Here is a 22,215-nt window from a genome sequence, read left to right as displayed (position 1 = left end):
TGGAGTGGGTCAATGTGCAAGCACTCAGCTGATGATGAGCTGTAAAAAAACAAAAACAAACTTTATTTTCAACATACATTTTTAATAACTGATGCATTGCACACAGAGCTCCATACTTGTCTACATTCCACATGGACTAAAGTTTTTAATATTGCACTTGACTTGTCGATGATAATGTGCTTTTCTGGTACAGGTGAGACAATACAGACACTAAGGCAAACTGCAAACAGTGGCCATCTTAGACCTTTGCTGAACACTGAACATTAGCCACTGGCACAAATCTGTCCTGCTTTGGAAAGTGCAGCGACACAGTCATAGAAGCACAGAGTGAAAATGAACAAACTGTAACATTCTCATGGGGAAAATAAATAAACACACAAACCACTGACAGGACTTATTCCAACATCGAGATCAACAACACACATTTTAGACACACACACACACACACACACACAAAGTCTGATGCAGCTGCCATGAGATATACACAGGAAACAGTTGTAGCTTAAAACACTTGCCAGGGCAGCACTTTGAAGTTGAGTCATAGTAATTGTGTAATTACCATTTGCCTGTTTGAAGACAGTTAGTATTAATACTATTGTTATTGTATCTTTTAGTGTTCATACAGTGGTAATGGTATAGAGAAACCAGTTCAACGATACACAACAATCAAAAGGTCAATAAGACTGACATTACACAGCAAAAATAACTTTGAAGCTATAGTGATCCCTGCAAGTAATGATATTAGTGACATTATTCATGTTAAATAATAGTTTATTTTTTAACATGTAATTATTATGGAAATGCAAGTCCTCATAGTATTTGTGTCCATTATTGTGAAATCAAAAATACTGTAATAACAAACTGTAAATGAGCTGCACAATATATCAGTGTGCCTGAACACGATTTATCGTGACTGTCACTTGTGGTGGCGGGTCCCGTCTTGCCACCACAAGTGTGGGACTTGGAAAAGCCACTTCGCTCATATGTGTCTATGTGCGGATAAACAGCAGGTGCAGCATGACGTTACTTTTGGACACTACAAACCAATGTCAGTTTGTAATGTCACTTGATATGTTCCCCGCTCTTGTTCAGATACTGTTGACCATGAGCTTAATTTTTCCTGGCATAAATGAATACAAAAAGCAATAGCTAGATCATGTTTCTCTAATATGGTACAGCCCTAAGGAGTGACACACCACAGTATTCAAGTCTCAGATGATACAGTGGAAGTCAGTGTAAGGACTTGGCAGCTGTCAGCAGAAGAGCACATTCAAATGTTCACAGTGGAGCGGTCGGACAGCTAGCGCTGTGTGTTTTGTGGAAGTATTATTGGTGTACAAGCAATACCAGCAAAGGATTCTGGGAAATGCAAGTCTCTCTCCCACTCCTCAGTCTCTGTGTTGTAGACCTGCACGATGCTTGTCACGTTGTTGAGGTGCCAGTTGTAGCCTCCAATGATGTAAATCTTCTGGTCGAGTAAGCAGCAGCCGGCCTCAGACTGCCCCACCCTCATGGGGCTGACCGTAGTCCATTGGTCGTGGTCAGGAGTGTAATACTCCACAGCCAGCACATCAAAACAGCGGTCTACGTGGTCCATGCGACCTCCCAGAGCATACACGCGCTCCCTGGAGCTGATCATTGCATGCAACACTCGCGGCTCGTTCATGGGGGCCTTGAACTCCCACTGCTCAGTCACTGGGTCATAGCAGTGAAGCGTTTTCTTATCTTCAAGGGAGACGCCATAACCACCAGACACGTACAGTTTGTCAGCACAGGTGGTCCCGGCATGACCCCAAATCCTACGCTTCAGTGGCTCTGCAGAGGTCCATTCATTTTTCTTTGGGCAGTAACACTCAACACTGGACAGGCTACCAGAACGATTACGCCCTCCAGTGGTATACAACTGCCCATGCAGCACATTAAGCTGAAACTGGATCCGTGCCTCCTGCATGGACTGAATACGCAGCCACTGGTTCAAATGCGGATCGTATCGAAAACAGCTTTCTACTGCTCCTTCACCGCTGCGGTACTGCAAATGTTGGCCCCCAACAATATAAACAAAGTTATCCAGAACAGCGACACAGGCGTGGCTACACCCACTCTCCATCTCTGCGAGCTCTTTGAACTGGCGTGCACTAATTTCAGGCAGGTGGTAGACTCTGGCGCTCACGGTGCGGTCATGGTCGGTGTACGGTGTTCCTCCAAAGGTGATCAAGGACATGACGTCTGAGCGGATGAGAGTCCGAGGAGACTGCATCTCATGCTGCCGAAATGGAAGGATTTGGTAATTAAAGGCCTCAAGCAGATACTGGCGACACAGCACGTCTTCAACCATGATGCCCACCTTCTGAACGCTGTCCACCAGCTCAGAGGAGCGCATGAGGGGGAACCGCACATGGCACAGCACATGGCAGGCCTGAGCACGCCGACAGTCATCATACTGTAGCCAGCGGATAGCTGCATGGAAGAGGTCGATTTCACTGCAGTTTTTTAGCTTGTTGCTTTGGAGGAAGAACACGAGGCGCTCCATAGGAATGTGCAGAAAGTCCTCCTGCTCGGAAATCTGCAGGAAGTGACGGAATGTAAAAGTGTCCACGGACTCCTTTAGGGAAGACAGGCTGAAGGTGGTGGCCATCTGACCAATGTGCAAACATGTTTCCACGCTCATGGCAGACTTGAGGAACTCCTCGCAGAGCTCCACCACAGGGACCATCTGGAGAAAGACAGCAGCGCCCAGGACATCCTGAATACAGTCCAGGTCTAACGTGACTTCAGAGCTATAGGCAAAGTCAATGATATGTTTGAGGCCTCGAGCGGACAGGCCCTTCAGCTCTATGGTGTCCTGGTTTGACTCCCTCATGCCTCCAGTAAACATCGCCCTGCAATACAGGAACATGGTCATGTACAATACAGTGACAACTTAAAATAACTCTCAAATGCCAGGAAAAATCAATGATACCCCATTAATTACTGAAACTGAAAATATGCTTGTTTGAGGATATTATTTATAATGATGAAAGAAACACAATGCACAATTATTACTTTTATTTTGTAATTTAGAGGGGATTGTGCGTGTTATAAATATAAATATGAGACATGTCATCCTAAATTGTAGTCATCCACTAATTGGAAAGAATTCTCTCATTTATGCACCCGTTTACACAGATCTCAGAGGAGACATTCTGTATTGTCCCATATTTAACCGTAATTTAAAAGTACAGCAAGACAATAATCACACGCATCTTCTCACACTCCGGACCAACCTGAAGTAATCGCTGCAGGAGGCCAGCACGGCTTTATGGACGTGGAAGCGCTCGTCATTTATGGCCAGCTCCACATCCAGGAGTTGGCCCCGAGCCCTCAACACTGACAAGCCTTGGAGGAGAGTGGCGCTATGGCTGGGTGCTGAGAACGTACAGCAAAGCGTGCGGTTCTTGTTAGCCATACTGCAACGACAGGAGAGACACGGTTACACCATGCAACACGACACCATGTTTTGAACAGTCTCCACTCTATGCCGGCATCAATGCTTCATGTGCGGACTAATGGCACACAAACACACACACAGGCCTATAATGGACATGTTATCTAATGGCACACATGATAATGCATTGTGCAGGGTAGTGTTCACGCATTAGGGAGCCCCACACATGAGGGAAACCACTTACCTGCTCTCTACAGTCACGTTGCAGCCATAACTCAGTAGTGTTCTTGAACTTCATGTCTTTTTTCAAAGATGGATTTTCATTTTCTCTCTTTTTTATACTACAGAGCATTGCTGTGGCAGCATGTTCATCTGCAGGATTAGTCTAGAATTAAAACACTATACAACATTCTGGTTGATACTGTTGCCATAAACACAAAACATACTCCTAATATTTATGCAATGGGTAATCAAAGAATGGATTTGGACGAGGATCTAACCTATTTACCGTATTTATTATTCATTTTATTTATTTATTAAAGATGGAACAGTGTATCTTAATTAACATGAGTCCTCAAAGTCGACATGTAAGTACACTGCGTTCCAAATTATTATGCAAATTGGATTTTTGTGTCAAAAAGGTAAAAAAAACCCAGAATAATAATGAAACTCATGGATGGTATCGTGTCTTGGGGCTCTTTGAATCACTGACATTAATCTCAGAGACCTGGGATAATTAGTTTTCAGGTTAAGCCCAGTTAAGGGAAAAACTACTGAAAAAGGGTGTTCCATTTATTATGCAGATCATCATTTTCAAGCAATATGGGAAAGAAAAAGGGTCTCTCTGCTGATGAAAAGCGTGAAATAGTTGAATGCCTTGGTCTAAGTATAAAAACCTTCGATATTTCATGAAAGATTAAGCATAATCATCGTACTGATAAGAGATTTGTGGATGATTCAGAGCACACACGGGTTTCTGCAGATAAAGGCACAATATAAACGGTTTCTGCCAGATAAACACATCAGATTAAGAGAACAGATGCTACAAAGCAGCATACAGGTATTTGAAGCTGCTGGTGCCTTTGGAGTCTCCCGAACATCAAGGTGTAGGACCCTCCAGAGGCTGCAGTTGTCTATAAACCTTCTATCCGGGCCTCCCCCAAACGGTTAATTGAAGTTGAAGAACAAAAACGGCTGCAGTGGCTCAGAAATACATGAGGACTCATTTTCAAACAGTCTTGTTCACTGATGAGGCCGTGTAGCCCTGGATGGTCAGATCAATGGAGTAGTGGATAGTTGGTGAATGGCCACAATGTCCCAACAAGGCTACGACGTCAACAAGGAGGTGGCGGAGTCATGTTTTGGACCAAAATCATAAGGGAGAGAGCTGGTCGGCCCCTTTAGGCCCTTTTAGGCTCCCTGAAGGTGTGAAAATGACCTTTGAAAAATATGTGGAGTTTCTGACTGACTACTTTCTTCTATGCTACAAAAAGAAGAGCCGTGCTTTCCCTAACAAAATCCTCTTCATGCATGACAACGCACCATGTCCTGCTGTAAAGAATACCTCTGCATCACTGGCTGCTATGGGCAAAAAAGGAGAGAAACTCATGATGTGGACCCCCTCCTCCCCTGACCTCAACCCTATTGAGAACCTTTGGAGCCTCAACAAAAAAAACTTCTATGAGGGTGGGAGGCAGTTTTCATCCAAACAGCAGCTCTGGGAGGCTATTCTAACATCCTGCAAAGAAATCCAAGCAGAAACTGTCCAAAAACTCTCTAATGGATCTAATGGATTTAAGAATTTTGAAGCTGCTCTCACACAAGGGCTCCTATGGTAAAATATAACTTGACCTGTTAATATTTTTTTGATTGAAATAGCTTTTGAATTCAGTAAATATGACCTCCTAGTGCTACAAATTCAACAAATGACCATTCTCAGTTAATTACAAGCTTTAAAATGTATTGAAACGATGAGTTGCATAATAATTTGGAACAGTAGATTTTGAGGGTTTTACTATATATATATATTTTTAAATACTGTTATCACTAGGAATTTTTTTCCACCACATTTAAATGATCCTCTACCAGGTAAAGACTTGAAAATTATGCTGACTCTCATTTGAATTGACAATTTAGAAAATCTTAGAAAAATGTCATTTGCATAATAATTTGGAACGCAGTGTATGTCAGAGTTAGCCACAAAGGCTAATTTTCAGGCTACTGTTCACAGACAGGAAAGGCCACAAAACAACAAGCAAAATAGAAATGAAAAAAGACAATAGACAATAGAAATTTTAGTTAGTAGAAATAAACACACAATAACAGTAAGCAGACATTATAAACAAGGCAACATGGACAAATAAGACAATAAACACGACCATAACCACGACCGTAACCATTGGAACCTATATGTCCATGCTGAGACAGACTGCAGGTTTGATTGATCTTGACTGAAAAACTCGATATCATCATAGAGACAAGTTGGAGACGTCCCCGCTCCCAGTAAAGTTACAGTCAGAGGAGAGGTGAGCCACTCACAACCAACACAGATTTGTTTGGTCTTTTTTTTTTAATGTTCTTTGAGACTTTTCAACCATAAAGCCGGCGGCCACCAGCAGGATCAGAAGCTGTCCAGCCTTGGTCACACTAGGAGAATTTAGAGTTTTATTAAAAGGTCTGGAAAATGTGTCGGAAATTGCTGTTGTTTTAACTAGAATCTTTTGGCCATTTTACTTTCTGAGCTGTTTATAATTGATATGTTTGAAACAGGTCTCTCTTGTAAATGAGACATTGTGTCTCAAGGAACAAACCTGTATAAATAAAGGATACATTTAAAAATATAAATAAATAAATTCATATGTGAAATAAATGGTTGTTTTTTTTTGTTGTTTTGTTTGTTTGTTACCCCATGGGACTGCGGATGGAAATTAGCTCTGAGCTAAATCCGACTTAATAATTTATTAATAGGCATTGTCCTGTCCCATTCAAATAAATTAATACTTCAAATGGTACAAAGTCTGGCTTTAAATTGCATTAAACAGTTACTAAATAATTACATTTTTTGAGCTTTAAATTGTATTTTTTTATTATTAAGAGCTTAAAGGTGCTTTATGCAACTTTTTATGATGTAAAAAAGTTGTTATTTGTGCATATTTGACCTTGTAGTGACCAGCGGCTGTATGAGTGGTCAGCGTGGCGCCTTTACTGTCCATCACAGTGGTCTCTGGGACGCTCCAAGATCAATTGCTTGGAAGGTTTTCACTGCTGACGGATCCTCTCACCAGAAAACCAACAAAACAATTGATCCTGGAACGTTGTAGAAAGTAAAGGCACGAATGCTGACCACTCATACAGCCACTGGGTCACTATAAGATCAAATACAAATAAATATCAACTTTTATTTTCTCGCTTAAAAAGTTGGATAATGCACCTTTAAATGACTTGCCCTCCACCGGCTGAGGTGGCGCTCCTCTGTGCTTTCAAAGTCCGGACTCTTTCACCAGACTTATTCTGGACATTTATTCAGATCCTTTCAGCACGCAAATTGCAACCACAACAAAGCAAGCATGTCGGTATTTGAGAGAGTAGCTCGAATCACGTTTGGGGGAAAGAAAACACAGCTACAGCTAAAACATGCCTTGATATAGGCCCGGATAGCTCCACGGCGTTCCCAGACTTGTCTTTAATAGTGATGACATGGACGAACCCGCTGAAACGCTGCGGAGAGTGCTTTCTTTTTGGAAATGGCTAACAGATGCTAACAGAAGCTATGAATGCACAGAGCGGTGACTTCTCCGCTGGTAACCCCCCGATGCACTCACCTGTTCTGGGAAAGTATCGTTGCAAAATCCCCACCATCCGACTCCGCCATCTTTTAGCACCGACAACCGTGCATAGGACATTTTTATAGGCTACAAAAACACTAAGAGCCGAACCGGCGTTGGCATGATGTTTTAAAAGGCTTAATGAGTCTATATTAGGCCCAAGAGCAATGCAGCAGAGACACGGCGGAGGTAAACAGTGCGATGACCCGCCGTCAGACTGTGTGCGTGGAGGACTGACGTCACCTGCGCTGACGCAGTGCGACCGACAGGTGGAGACAAAGTTCATGAAGATACTACAGTGAGAGAACAAACAATACAATTAAAATCTACCTCTATATTTTTCATGTATTAATATTTATAATAATGTAATATCATTTATCAAAAATGTTGGCAACAGCATTCATTCCGATTTTTTTTGGGCACCTATTGAAAAATATTTCAATAGGCATACTGAAAACCCCCCAACAATAAAACATTTGAACATTTAATCTACCCCATGCATGCCCTTATAGTTTCATAGTTTTCAAGTTTTTATAGTTTATTTTAATATGTATCTATCCAAATGTATGTTATATGTTTTATGTTTCATGTTGCTCAATTGCACCAAAGGAAATTCCTAGTTTGTGAACCTGTTCACTGACATGGCAATTAAACCAATTCTGTTTTATGTGATTCAGTAGCACTAAGTCTTTATAAATACGGCTTATATGCAAAAAAAAATTGTGGCGTCACATTTGGGGACAGGAGAACGCCGGTCTGTGTTAGGTTTACATCGGCCTCACATGACTTGCTGCCACAATGGTGACTTTCAGTAATCACGTTTCATAAGACCAATGTGGCTTCACGTGCCTTGGAAATACTTTATTAACAAAATAAACAATTTACAGTAGGCTAGTGGTATTTGATGAAATCCAAATATTTCCCGATGGAATATTGTAAATAATACAGTACAGTTGGGCCTAAAATGATACAAATAGGCATTAGGTTGTGTGCTTTTGGCTGTGATTCTCATCAGTGTAAAACAAAGTTAAAAAACAAATTAAAAAAAACAACAGCTACAGACTACACACTTTAGTTAAGTAGAGTCTATGTTCACGTCAAACACCAGTCCGTTCCTGTAAATGAGGAGCGCAATTTCATTCTGGACCAGGTCCGTCGGTTCTTCTGTGGAGTCCTTTGGCGAGCGGTCACTCTCCTCACGTTGCATATTTGAACCTTGGTCCTCTACCTCCTCGTCCTCCTCCAAGTCCAAGGAGCCCTTGTTTGTCGTCTCGCTCAGATGCCTGCTTTTGGTGGAGTCGTCACAGGGACGGCGCTCGGGATGGAGCTGGACCAAGGTGACCTCATATTTCTCCTCCTTCCTTTCCAACAGGTCCTGCCACACATGCAATTCAACTGGAGGGGTTAGGGCTGCACAATATTTACTACTACACTATTTAAACACCAAAATCTAGCCAGACAAGATAATATTACTGCAAACACAATGTACTGCATGGGGGCAAAATAGATTGTACGGGTTGAAAATGTGAAAAAAATACATTCGAGCAGCAGTTATAATAAGTTAGCAGTCGGGACATTAGAGTCAAAACCATGAGACAATTTGTCCAAAATCTGAAGTGTTAAAGTGTGAATTGTTTGACGTAGCCGCAACCTTTCCAAAAACACTTGCTTTAGAGCAGTTGGAGTTGACATTTGACTGTACAGTCTTTTTCATTTGGAGATCAGAGGTCCTCTCCCACAGAGCTCTCTCAGGTGCTGCAGGGACTTTCCTCCCCCGGCTTCTTTCCTGCAATAACAATCTGCTGCTGGTATGTCTTGTCTTCATGTCTGTGAGATAACCCTTTATAATTCAATTTGTCCTATCTTTTAGGCTTGTTTACGTTGTGACAATATGCGTCTTTGTTACAGTATTCAAATTAGGGTTGCAAGAATAATTGCAATCAAACTTAAATGGCAAAGTCACAATCAGCAAATCACAAAAAAAAAAAAGTTTGCTAAGTGGAATTGCCAGTGGGCCAGGCCAGATTGTTAGGCAGGCCGGATCTGCCCAGAAGGTCCTGGGTTCAATCCCTGGCCAGACGGGGGCGTTCTCTGTGGAGTTCTCCCCAGTCTGTGTGCATGTTCTTCCCATGTCTGTGTATGTTTCGTCCGTGTCCCTAGCACTAAAAACATGTACAATAGGCCAAAATGAATGAGAGTGTGAGTGAGTGGTTGGTGGTCAGAGCCTCGCTTCCATCAGTCTACCCCAATGGGCGGCTGTGGCTACGATAGGAGGTTACTACCACTGAGTTTGGTGTGAATGAATAATGACGACTGTGTGGCACTTTCATAGACTGTATAGATAGACAGCTTCTGCTCACTCCTCCCCGTTTAACACAATGACCATGTTCGAGGGGGAAATCATGGCTGATTTACTGACTCCTCCTACCCAGCTCTGACGAAGCATGTGCCTAAAAAGGGCATAAGGGCGGAATCTTCACTGTAGACTCGGCCCTTGCGTGACGTGTAGCTCTCGCTGCTCCAATATAACAGTCCGACCCTCATTAATACGAGTTTTCGAAAAACAGTCTGGTCCCTTTAATAGTAACTAATCCAATGTTATCACAGGAGGAATATCTAGCTGTAATTATGGACCAGGCTTTAAAGTTGTTTTTCCACATGTCTAAAGTCCAATGCTTTCCAATGGGACACTAGCGGCTACATGGAGGTACTACAGCAATGGCGACCTCTAGTGTCGTCGCAAAACAGAGCAGCCAGCGGCCATTGGGCGCTTTGAGGAACTTTGTAACACAGGCTTGTAAAGCGCAATACAAATGTAAGCCATTAATATCACAATTAAACAAGTAAAACCTCTCACCTGGAGCTCAGCCTTGTAGGCGAGGAACTCGGGGATCACTGGGATTGGCACTGGGGGAAGGACCTTGTTTTTTATCCTAAATAACAACAGAACATTCTGTCAGCAAGAAACTTGTCACAAAGAAGTCACTCTAAACTAGCTGTCCTGCTAGAAATACATAAGAATAAGAAATATAGTCAAATCTACACAATGATCGTGTTTATTATTTCAGTGAATAAACTATATGCTGTATTCTATATAATTAGATGGAAAATGAGTTTGTGTACGCTCTCAGTCGTACAGGAGTGTCCCATTGTAGACCAAAGTTCTTACGTCGTCACCTGTATAGTCCTGTTATCTCCTACCTTGTGAAAATGAAACTGCACATTATTGACAGGACAAAGAATCCGATCAGCAATCCGAAACTGAGCCAAACTGCAGATGGAAACAAACACGCATCAATTCACCGCATCATCAACCCTGATGAAATATTGTGTTTCAAGTATAGGTACTGCTGTGGGGTTTCTCGGGCTGTGTGTTGATGGTGATCCTGGCAGGAGGCCCCTCCCCAGCCACGGTCACCCCCTTTAGGCTGATGTTGTATTTGGTCCCCGGGGTGAGTTTTTCGATGGTGTAGCTTTTACAAGACGCGGAGATGTTACGGCAGTCTGAGGAAAAGAAAGCATTAGAACTGAATGTGCAGCTACTGTTTTCCATGTTGATTTAAGCATTACAACCACCCCGTGTAACATGTCACCCCCAAAAAATACAAGCATGTGTTTTAGTACAGCTGCTTTTATAGATTATCCGGTTTCCCCTGCCTCCAAAAACATGTGGGTCAGGGTGGCCCCTGGTGACACCTGGTCAACGTTATTTCTTTTGTACAATTGTACAATGACAAATAAAGCACTTACTTACTTACTTAAGTACCTAAAAATGACAAACCTGTGTCAATGTGAGCGGTTCATCTCTCAAGTGTTTTTTTTGGTTCATTCTACAAACATCTGTAACAAATGTCCCGAGCTGCTGTGTTATGCCTTTAAATGCTCTTCATGGCAAATTTAGTTTGGTCTGAAGCTTAAAACTGATGATTGTATCGTTAAAAATCTGTATCTGTTTAGCTCAGGAAGGACTTGCTTGTATCAAAAGTCAATGTAATCTAGACCTTATAATCTATTATGTTATGTAAATGTATATTGAATTGAACATGGGGTAGGCACTTATAAGCTTATTGCTTATTGCTTCAGCCTACTCCATTTTGAGCAGCCACACTGTATACATTTTGGAAGATAAAATGTAAAATTGCTCAAAATAAAAATAAAAAATACTACTTTACTGGTGTCCATGGAGACGTCGATTAAATACAGCCAAATATGATATATAAATAGGTTAGGAGCAAAATGTTTGAGTAAGCCTAAGCCCCAAATGATTATCAACTCCAGTCTTTTTAACAGACACAGGTCGTGTCATCCAACTTTTCAGTTGCTATATATTGGAAGGAATGTTCCCTGGCAAAGGCTTGAGACCCTCTGAAAATGGTTCCCACCAGTTGAGAACCACTGGCCAAAGTCTTTTTGACAAACTGAGATTCTTAAGTTTATTCTACTCTCCAAACACGGCTGCATGTTTAGATCAGCCAATCAGAAGCTTGTTACAACCAAAGAAACTCTTGGTCAAGTATTTAGTCAAGTCTTACAAACGCTGGTAAAGTTTTCTTCATGAGGGTTCGGAATGTTTTTTCCATCACACTTAAAAAATGACAAGAAAATTATGCCAGGCGATTTAAACTAAGCAGACACGCATGTCCAAATAATCTAAACAGCGTGCATCATCTGAAAAACTACAAGGCAAAACTGCAAAAACATCTGCCTTGCTTGTATGCTCCCAATTTCTATTGCTTTCACTGAGAGAGTGACACTTCGGGAGTCAAATCAGCCCTTCATCAGACATGGGTGCCATTGTTTTGCTCGGAGAGCATTCTGGAGACTGAACCACTATGACTGATGAGTTGCATCGTTTTACTGTAAGGACCATTTTGATCATTCTAAACTCCCATAATAGATCACAAATGTAGTGTTTTCTATTTCCCCGAGTGAAATGTTCCGCAGTGTGGCTTTAAAGTAATGACCAGAAGAAGATCTGCTCCCACCCGGCTGCCGGTCCATCGCGATGCACAGTGAGTAGTTTGTGATGAAGCCGCGCTGCTCCTCTGTGGGGATGGGTCCCCAGGACAGCGTGGCTGACGTGGTGCTCTCAGCAGAAGTGATGAAGTCTGGAGGGAAGCTGACAGGCTCTGCAGAGATGTGCCAGAAACAAATACGATCAAAGATAATCTCTGACTTTCCCTCCTCATATTGATCACTATGGATTTGAATGTGTTCTTTGTAACATTATAGTTTATCTCAAAAGTGCACTCACTTCCTTGCTTCTTATAGTAAAGGCACCTTTTCACTGTCTGCGGTGATTTGTAGACACACTGGTGTTCAAAGTAAACATAGGGGAGGAACTCTTTCAGTTCTGCAACACAAACATGGGACATTCTGATCAAATCGTAACAATAAACAGAGTTGCATACAAATCTGAACTCACCGTCTTCTTTTTCTTGCTTTTTGGACTTTGACTTTTGTGTGGATGCTAATATTACGACCGTGTCCTCTTTCACTCTCCCGTCTCGAAGCTCGTACCACTCACTGCAGACCTTTTTGGTTTTTAGGCTCAGGGCGGTCTCTTCACACACTGCGCATAAAAAAGAACAAAATGACGTATCGGCTTTAGCGATGAGTCCAATGTGCGGGGCCGTTACCCTTTAAGTCAGGCGGGTTTTCCGGGGGCAGGTGGATGGAGGCGGGAGGAGAGGAGCTGACATTGTTCTTGGCTTTGACGACGATGTTGACTGCAGAGTATGATACGAACATAATGTAGGAGGTTTCGGAGGTGGTGGAGGTGGTGCGCTGGTGCTTGGGACAGCGGCAGCCTTTAAGCGACTGGGTTTCCACTTGGTAGGACACAGCCTCTCCGTCAGAACTAGGAACTGGCTGGAGAACGTACGATAGGCAACATGTCACCATCTGAAATCTCACTGATCATAAGAGGGAACTTGACATTAACTGTGACATTTACTTCTCAGTTTGGTGCATTATTTTTTTACTCCTAGTGCCAATAACATTTGCACTGATCAATCTGGGACCGCGCCGGCTTGAATCGGTTGGGGAGAGGTCGCACTTTTGGAGCAGCATTTGCTGCTGATTGGATCAAGAACACAGCAAACCGATTTTGGTTCTGTCTGAACTGTGAAGGCGGGAGTGGCTCAAGATGGATTCTCATGTGTTTGTAAACTCACAAATACTGTGAGAATTCAGCTTGCTGGCAGCGTTAGTCAATAAACTGTTTCAGATGATTCTGAAAGTGTTGGTCCACTCTTTTAAGCACATTGACCGGTGCATTAGCAGTTTCAGTTTGGATGTTATTCTGTCTTGTGGACGATCATTATAAACCATAAATGTGAGATGACCTGCAGGAAATAATCCCTGGGGCTGGCTCAGGCGAGCGCACAGGCCTGTTCCTCTGTCAGGGAGATCAGTCGCCCGGGGAAGGCTTCTATTAGTAAATCCATTGAAATCATTTGTCTGGGTGAAGATGGGAGTTTATCTTGAAGAATCCGGTGAAGGGAGCGTCCCGACATGCCACAGGAAACTGCAGTTTACGAGCAGAACACTTGGGAAAGCGCAGCATAGACAAACAAACTCGTTCAACATTGCCAGGTGTAACGGTCCTCGTCTAGCCCTATCCTTTCCTTCTTTTGGACACAGTCCCTGTTTCCCTGAAGGAAGTGACAGCAAAAGGCCTCTACAGCAAAAGTGCACCGCTCACTCCTCCTTAACAACAGTCCAAACTGTATAATCTGACAGTTTTTAGCAATGAATACAATTGTGTTACCTATATGCTCTGCTGAAATGTGTAACCTGCCGTATACCCTGTAGATGGTGATATGCCACTTATACAGCCACAGCTGCCCTGGGGCAGACTGATAAACAGCAAAAAGTAATCTAGAAACAAAAACAATTTTCTTGAAATGAGTAAAATTGTCTTTGATTTGAGGAACTTCAGGAAATCTGTCCATGGAGGGGAAACTATCTTCTTTCAAGTAAATTAAGATTTTCTTTTTGAGAGCACTGGGATCTTGAGTCTAATTTAAATGTAAAAAAGAAAAAAAACTTTTTCATGGATAGAACTCAAATCATGGGCAAATTGACTCATTTCAAGAACATGTAACTGATTTCTAACTATTGGGAGCCTCACATTTGGATTGTAGAAGCGAGGCCTCTAATCTGTGCCAGAAGCGGTCGCACTTAGAAAGATGATCACTATTTACTTTAATTTGCGTCCTCATGGCTGAGAGAAACACTTTTTGATAGCTCTACTGCACAGCTGTTCAGAAGGGTGAAATGAATTCATTTCACCAAGGCTAAACACATATTGTTATTTTACACAGTCCCAAATGACCTGAAATATGCCGGCATTTAATCAGAACAGCTTTTACAATGTTTCTGCTTTTACAATGTACACATGTATTTATTCACACAGGTTTGCTTACCTTCCATCTCAGTGTCACTCTTCGAGTCCCATTCCCCAGCATGCGCTTCTTTGAGATTTTCACGAATTCTAACACAGAAACAAATCCATTATTGTAACATCAGAGAGGAGAATAACATGCTGTTGACCAACACAGTAGTCAAAGTGTACCAATGGGGACAGTCAGTATCTCGGACCAGTCGCTCCACGTGGCGTTCATGGCCTCCTTCTTGATAGTGCACTGCTGTCTCATCTGGAGTTGCTGAGCTGAGGACTTCTCCAGGTTCACCAATGTAAGGCTATCTGTTCAGGACAAAAAGGAGTTCCATCTTAAAATGGAGCGGGAGCAGCAAAGGTAAAAACCAGGAGAAAACAACAAACGCTGATTTTAAGCCTAAATCCCCCAAAGTTCAGTGCTCGGCCCCCTCCTCTTTACTATCTGCTTCCCCTTGGTCAGATCATCCACCAACATGGGCTCCACTTCCACCATCCAACTCTACATTTCCACCAAATCTATGACCTCGGTAATCCTCTCCACCATCACTAACTGCATCTCTTTCTCAAACTCAACAGCAATAAAACAGAACTCCTCATCACTGGCCCAAATCTCTCCTCCCCTCTGTCCAGAACGTACCTCAGCATCATGATGGACTCCCCCCTCCACCCTACTAACTGCCGTACTTACATTCCTTTGAATCAGTCGTTTTTACTTGCAGCTGAAAGAGAAGAGACAGTTGATGACCACACAGCCCGTTACAAAGCATTAGATTTAGTGTAGTAGTATCTTGTGCGCTTGTGTTACTTTGTTCCACGTTTGTGTGGCGTCTTTGCGGTGCCAGATCTCCACTGCTGCCAGACGGGTTTCCGGGGCCGTCCACCGGAGAGTCAGGTTGTGCTGGGACCACGACACGCTCACGTTCTGGGGCTTCTCATATTTGACTGTGGAAGAAATGGCTGTGGTAGTGCTAAGGTTGCTTTATGACTACAAACTGTTGAAAAGGGTGGCTGTAAAAGCAAAAGAAAAAGTGAGGAGGTAACTAGAGCTATTTGTCACCACTTCACCCTATAAAGCACACTTCCTGGTTTCATTTACACAGCTATATACAGTACCGCTTTGGAAATGCTTTTTTATGAATAGGTTTTTCAATACTATTTAAATTGTAGATTCTCACTGAAGGTGTTCAGTTATGAAAGAATACAGATGGAGCTATGTTTCAAATAAAATACAGTTCTTCAAAATCACTGCCTTATGATTATTGCTTTACACTGAGACATTTTCTCAATGGGCTTCACAATGTGGTCACCAGAAATGGTTTTCACTTCACAGACTGTTATAAACCATTTCAGATGACGACCTTATGAAGCTCACTGAGAAAATGGCAAAAAGAAAGGGTGGCAATTTGGAAAAACTGAAAAAATAAAACATATTTTGAGTTAATTCACCCTTTTTATCCCTGCATAATCCCATGTTAAATATGTGTACATAAATATATGTATTAGAGTTTGCAGAGCTTTGTCTAGTCAGAGGGTCAAGTCATAAACACTCTCATTTCAGATGATTTGATTGAAATTAATGCAGTGAGTGATAGAGTCACTCTATCTCTATACCCACCTCCCCTCCCTATTGGACCAAAGACAAATGTCCAGCGTATTTTCCGTAATGTGTACTATCTTAATCTTGTGTATAATTGTGTATGTATGTGCTTTGCTTTATTGTGGTTTCTACTTTCAGCAACAAAATGTGGCACAATGTAACGGCCGCCCTGGTGCGTTTGGCGCATTTGCACAAACGTACCCAGTAAAATTTCTAGTTGTGAACCTGTTCATGACAATGGCAATTAAACCTAGTCTGATTCTGATTCTGATTCTAATTACTTTTGTGCTTTCATACTTTTGGGGATATGAGGAGGGGAGAGGGAGCTCGAGTAAAGCATGCGTAGGAGGCTTAAAGTTTGGGAACCGCTGGTCTAAAGAAGCACCCCAGCTGTCCTTCTCTCTTTTTTATTCTTGTTTCTAGTTTCACAACTTTAGTTCGTGTTTGTTTTGGCAACAATACTTGTAACACAGTTAAAAGCTAAAAACACCATTTTTAATCAGGTGAAGTAATTGTATATGATTATAGGTTATTGTTATTGGTGCTTTTATGATGATGGTCTGATGCATTCTCACAGGAACATGTAACAGTGAGGTGACTGTGTGACTGTGTAATGTACTTATGTCCATCAGAGTGACCGTGATATTGTCGGACACGCAGTGGGACGTCCCGTTAGCCTCCACCCATATGTCTACTGGAGTCGTCTGAAACAGGCTCTCCTCCCTGATTTCCGTCCAGTCTGACTTCTTCGCCAGAAAAAACTTGGGACTGTGGGTCGATGATGGCTTCTTTCTGTAAGATTTTGACAATAATTTTGTATTATTATTCTTGTTGATTTCTACTGCAACACATTGAGTTTTTACCCGTTTTGTCTTTTTTTTTTGCACTTTGTTTTCCATAATGATTATAATACATTTTAAAGACACTCTGCCGATAACAGGTTATATGTTGCTATAACTATAACTATAAATGAAATGTGTTACAACTGTATGCCAGCAATTACAAAATACTTATTGTTTTGCTGAGGGTTATCAAATTAAAGTGGACGTATCATGCAGCATAGACTTTTTTTTAGCTTTAAACCATGTTATAACAATGTTCCCTCCTCAAAAACCTAAGCTGCAGTAGTATTTTACTACATTCATGCAGTTTAGAGCAATCCTCGCGCAAGCTGTTAATTGTAGCTTCTTCTACAGTGTCAACGCTTCGTTCTGTACTTCCTGGATACAACTGCTAATCACTGTAAGAAAGTGTGTTTATCAGACCGTGCTGAAGCTGTAAACCATGCTTTAAATCGAAACAGAAAGTCCGTTTTTCAATAAGTTATTCCAGGTGTTCCGCCATCTTGGTTAGTAAGGGGGGAAAAAGAAATAAAAATAAACAAAAAGGAAGAAGAGCACATGGAGATTATTGTTAATTTGCTGAAGCTGCGCTGGACTGAAGTCCACTCTTCTGAGAGAAACTGGAGAAATCAGCAGCAGCTCGGTCCAATCTAACAGCATTTATCATGAAATTATCAAGTTTACAGACATAACCTAACCCATGAACAGTCTTCCCTTCGCAAGCTTTTGCCCACTTTAATTCACAACAATCTGTCTTATATTTTTGGTTTTAGAGATTAAATTAGGATGCAAAATGAAGAGAAAGGGCGATAAAACAGTGCAGGGTTACAGCGATCGGTTACGGCGCAGCGTCGGCCTTTTTCACACAATCTTTCCTCTGATCTGATCCTCTGAATCTGCCCGGTTTAAAAGCAACAAAAAGTCAGGGATCCTGGCTAAAGTTTAGTCTTTAGTGTCGCCTGGAGCCTGTGTCCCCTCCTCACTGCTCAGTGCAGCTCTCAGACGAAGGAGTAACGGGGGCGGAGCTGACACAGGCACCTGCACTATATACACAGCCTTTCATATATATCCACCTAATGATGCATTCTGAGTCTTCCAGAGTTCCACCACCTCCCAAAGTCCACTTTAACCATTGGGTGTACATACTGTACCTATAGCTGCCAGTAGGAGGAGCCAGCTCTAGCGCTTGTATTTCATTGTCACTATTGAGTTCTTACAGAGACATAATTTAAAATTATGAAATGTAAAATATCAAAATAATGTTTAAGTCTATTTTTAAACACCATATGCATGATATGTCAACTTTAAATCAAATGTTTGGCTAACTGTAGTCAAAACACTTCACCAAGAAAAGCATCCGTGAAAAGTAATTTATTGTGAGGTGTGGCAGTAAGTATATTAGAATGGCGAAGAATCGCTCTGACCAAAACTCTGTATGTGGTAGACTAGAGAGGTTTATTGTGCTGTGGGGTTCCCCAAGATGCTGTTTAGGGCCTGTATAGTTTGCTGAGTGATTTACTACGTCTGGTTCATACCGTTTGTCGTATGAACACAAAAAACCTTCACAGGCTAAAATCCCCCCAAAATGTCGGCCTTTTTTTTTTCACTTAGAGCGTGCATTTTCAGAAGCACTCACTGTCTGAAGTGGACGTAGTGCTCCCAGTCTTTGTATGGGCTTTTCCACTCGCAGATGTACATGGTCTTTTTGCTGGTTCTCTTGAAGCACAGAGGAGCGGAGAGCTCACCACAGTCTGGACATGGGCACAAAAAACAGACACAAATAGGGACAGACGGAAGGAAGAAAATAAAACGGTCACAGTTTATTTGACACTACCCATAGTACCAATCTCAATTTAGTACATTGTAATCTGCTTTGTAACAATCTGCAATAACTTGGAATGATGTCTAACCTCAGTATTTAGATATTGACTCTCTTATTTTACCATTCATTATAGTCAAATAGGCAAAGTACCATAGACTAGAGACAGTAACTCCATCCATATCCAAATATGCTGTATCTCTTACACCAAGAGACTGTACTGTCCCGAAGGTTTTTGTAACACAAGCGACACAACTAAAATAAAAATAAAAACATTCCAACTGACACTGATGTTGTGGGTCAGGACTAGGGAGGGATGGGAGCTCAGAGCAGACTACCGAAAACAAAGGACGAACATCTTGCGTCACCAGTGTTCAAACACAATTGTGGTGAGGACCCCAAAAAGGTCAGCAGGTCTTCACTTCCTTTGGTGTTGCATGCAGATATGCTGCAAGAGCCACTGCGTTTTGTTCATCCATTTTAATTATGGATGAACAAAATGTAATGCCTTTATTGCCCAACTGCAGGGAGCATAATTCTTTGTACTTTGAACTTGTGCATTAAAAAAAAAAATCTAAGAAATCTAAAATTAATGCTGTTTAAGTCAACATTTTTTAATGAAATAAGGACTTGATTTTGGAGCAATTCACAATGACTTTTAAAGCCCTGCAGAAACTCTAAACTTTAACAAAGCTTAAGGCGAGACACTGCAGGTGAATAGGGAAAAAATGTATATTTACAGATATCAATTTGAAACTGTTGCTGTAGATTACTGGCATAAATGTGAGAAAAAAATACATTGCAAGTTTTCTGTCATTTTATCTTTTCATATAAGAACAAGGTGTTTTATGCCTAAAATGCCCCAAATTTCCCATCTTTTCGGCGACGAGATCTGAATAATGGATAGAGCTACGTTCAAATTTATGGTTTCATTTTATTGATGAATGAGTTGCCAGGACTGTCTCTGAGGGGATTTTGGATTTCTTGTTTAGTTTTAAAATAAGCTGTTTTTTAGTGGAAAAATGTGTAAAAATTTAATTTTCGCCTTATTTTTTGACATTCAAAACTCAATAAATGGGGCTTAGGGATTAGATAATAAAAAATCCCTCTGAAAAAATCTTCCAAATATTGTTCAGTCCAAGGCTGGAAAATTTGAAGTCTTTAGGTCCGACTGACGTGGACAGAGTGTCGCCACAATGACAGAAAAATGTGTTTTGAGAAAAAGGCCCTTGAAATTGTGTTCTCCCATATAAGTCTATGGGGGAACATTGAATCAGCGCAATATTTAAACATGTTATTGTGAAGATTAGGCATATTTTCTGTTTCCGGGTGAAAGCTTATATGTTCAGAGACCAATTTGGCCCAAAACCTGAAAACTGAAAAATTTTAGTTTTGCCTGTAGTGTCTCCCCTTAAGAAACAGCTCCTAACAAAGACGTTCCCAACAACTTGACCTTGAACAAGATAACTTAGAAACACATTGATGAATAACAGCTACTGATATCATCTCCTGTTGTAAACCTCATTCATCAGATAAGGAAAACCAAAGTGCCCATTTGTCATCTCGACGCGCCGCAGACAGAGGAAGTCAAAAGTTACCTTGGCTGGCTGCAGTGAGAAACAGCAGTGCAGTTATCAATCCTTGCAGCGAGAGGTGAGGCTCCATTTGTTCCATACAGCGCAGTGGAAAGCGATTAACCAAAGGCGCATTCTGGGTGTCTGCACGTGAACCACGGCGGCTTCTCAGAAAGATCGACAAGTTTCAAGAGCCGGAGTCTACGTGCGCAGCAGTCAAACCACAAGAGCAGCCGGCGGGGGTGGGGGGGCGCAGGCCACTAAACACACTCAGATGGAAAGTGACACAAAACAGGTTGTATGGAGGTAGTTGAAATGAGGCCTAAGAACTATTCACTGCATGTCTCTCTGCTCTCTGCTTCACGCTGTTCTGTTTCAGGCGTGGAAATGATCAGGTGAAAACTAGAAGAACAAGTGGATTGCTACATGGCGCATTCCACATGTTTATTATATCTGTAGAACATTGACTGTGTTTACAGTAATAATCTTCCGTAGTTCTGCCATGCGCACTGGTTACTACCAGCCAGGCATTACCTGCTGTGTCTCCTGTTGCCGGTATAAATTAAAACTACAAGTTATACCACCTGTTGTCATTGTAAGCCACTTTTCTGTGTTGTGGTGCTCTTATTGTGAAAAACCGGAAGTGAGCGGGAGAGTTGTGAAGGTGATTGTTATGCGGGCCTGACTGAGGTGACGCCGGAGTAAATAAAATACTTCATACAAAGTTTATGCTGTCGCCTTCCTTGCCTCTGCATCAAGCCTTCTCCACCCAAAACGCTCGGTTACATTGGTGGCAGCGGTGGGATCGCTCCAGTGCTGAAGCCGTCAGTTTTCTTCGGGAACAGTAAAGTTCAGCGGATTACGGTAAAGTTAGCCACTGCTAACTCGTGTTTAGCGTAGCTGTGGGAACGCTGATCAGCACACTCCGCTTGACGCCGTGTTCAGACAAATGCAACAAACCATGTGGAAGTCCGACGAAGACCCACTGGATTACAGAACCTATCGCCAGAGGCCTTTCAGCAGTAATGTAAAAATAGAGCTCCCGGCACATTTCTCCGGTGCGGACAGTGAGAGCTTCTCCTGTTGGTCGCGCCAATATGAAGTGGCTGTGAGAGCGCTGGTGGCAGGTACCGGTGATGATTATGAATATGAACTGGCCAGAATTCTTCCAACAAGACTGTCGAAGGCTGCGTTCCTGCTGTGGGACAGTCTTCCCGCAGCTGTTAAGGCACAGTACTCTTCAGCAAAAGAGAAACTACAGGAAGCCTTTAGACAACGACATTTTCTGGACTGTTTTAAGGCTAACCTCGCTGCGCGCCGCCGCGCTCCAGGAGAAAGCCTTGACGTTTATGCTGCAGACATAGGGAAATTAGTGCAGGAAGCTTTTCCAAACTATGGTGGAGCTGCCCAGAGTGAGGAGAAGTTTCGTAGATTCTTAGCTGGACTTGACCCCTTCCTCCGAGCCAAGTGTCAGGAACAAGGAGCTACGGATTTGGATGAGGCCCTTACCATTGCCGGCAGGTGTGACATCGCTCGTGAGACCTTCAGCAGTGACTATGTTTGCCCTCCCACTACTACTGGTAAAACGACCACCGCCCTAGTGCAGTCCGTCTCTGAGCCGACAGGCTGGCAGCGCACCATGGACAGATTAGCGGAAGATATGAAGGAAATGAGGAAGGACATTAAGAGACTGTCAAGTGAAAATGAAAGTCTGAAATCCGGAGGCTGTG

The 22,215-nt window shown here is 42.2% G+C and overlaps 2 protein-coding genes across 3 annotated transcripts; both read right to left on the bottom strand.

Moving 5' to 3' along the window:
- Positions 1 to 784: 784 nt before the first annotated feature.
- On the bottom strand, positions 785 to 7,462 carry klhl26 (kelch-like family member 26). Its single transcript, XM_079575319.1, has 3 exons — positions 7,246 to 7,462; positions 3,264 to 3,446; positions 785 to 2,879 (listed from the first exon to the last, which is right to left on the bottom strand). The coding sequence occupies exons 1-3, from the start codon at positions 7,293 to 7,295 to the stop codon at positions 1,301 to 1,303; spliced, it is 1,812 nt and encodes a 603-aa protein (XP_079431445.1). The 5' UTR covers positions 7,296 to 7,462; the 3' UTR covers positions 785 to 1,300.
- Positions 7,463 to 8,156: 694 nt separating this feature from the next.
- Positions 8,157 to 20,702, bottom strand: il12rb1 (interleukin 12 receptor subunit beta 1). Of its 2 annotated transcripts, XM_079574734.1 has the most exons (13): positions 20,510 to 20,702; positions 18,729 to 18,843; positions 15,342 to 15,595; positions 14,828 to 14,959; positions 14,679 to 14,746; positions 12,888 to 13,119; positions 12,674 to 12,820; positions 12,503 to 12,601; positions 12,234 to 12,377; positions 10,597 to 10,752; positions 10,450 to 10,519; positions 10,106 to 10,181; positions 8,157 to 8,623 (listed from the first exon to the last, which is right to left on the bottom strand). In XM_079574734.1, exons 3-13 carry the CDS (start codon positions 15,418 to 15,420, stop codon positions 8,324 to 8,326), a joined length of 1,503 nt encoding a protein of 500 aa, XP_079430860.1. In that variant the 5' UTR covers positions 15,421 to 15,595; positions 18,729 to 18,843; positions 20,510 to 20,702; the 3' UTR covers positions 8,157 to 8,323. The 2 variants fall into 2 exon arrangements, with proteins under 2 accessions (XP_079430860.1, XP_079430861.1); XM_079574735.1 differs by lacking the exons at positions 18,729 to 18,843; positions 20,510 to 20,702 and adding an exon at positions 16,870 to 17,009.
- Positions 20,703 to 22,215: the final 1,513 nt, after the last annotated feature.

This window comes from Gobius niger (genome assembly GCF_951799975.1).
Source record: "Gobius niger genome assembly, chromosome: 17".
Taxonomy (NCBI): domain Eukaryota; kingdom Metazoa; phylum Chordata; class Actinopteri; order Gobiiformes; family Gobiidae; genus Gobius; species Gobius niger.
Note: the sequence above shows the minus strand (reverse complement) of the source record. Positions and strands in the feature narration are given on the sequence as shown.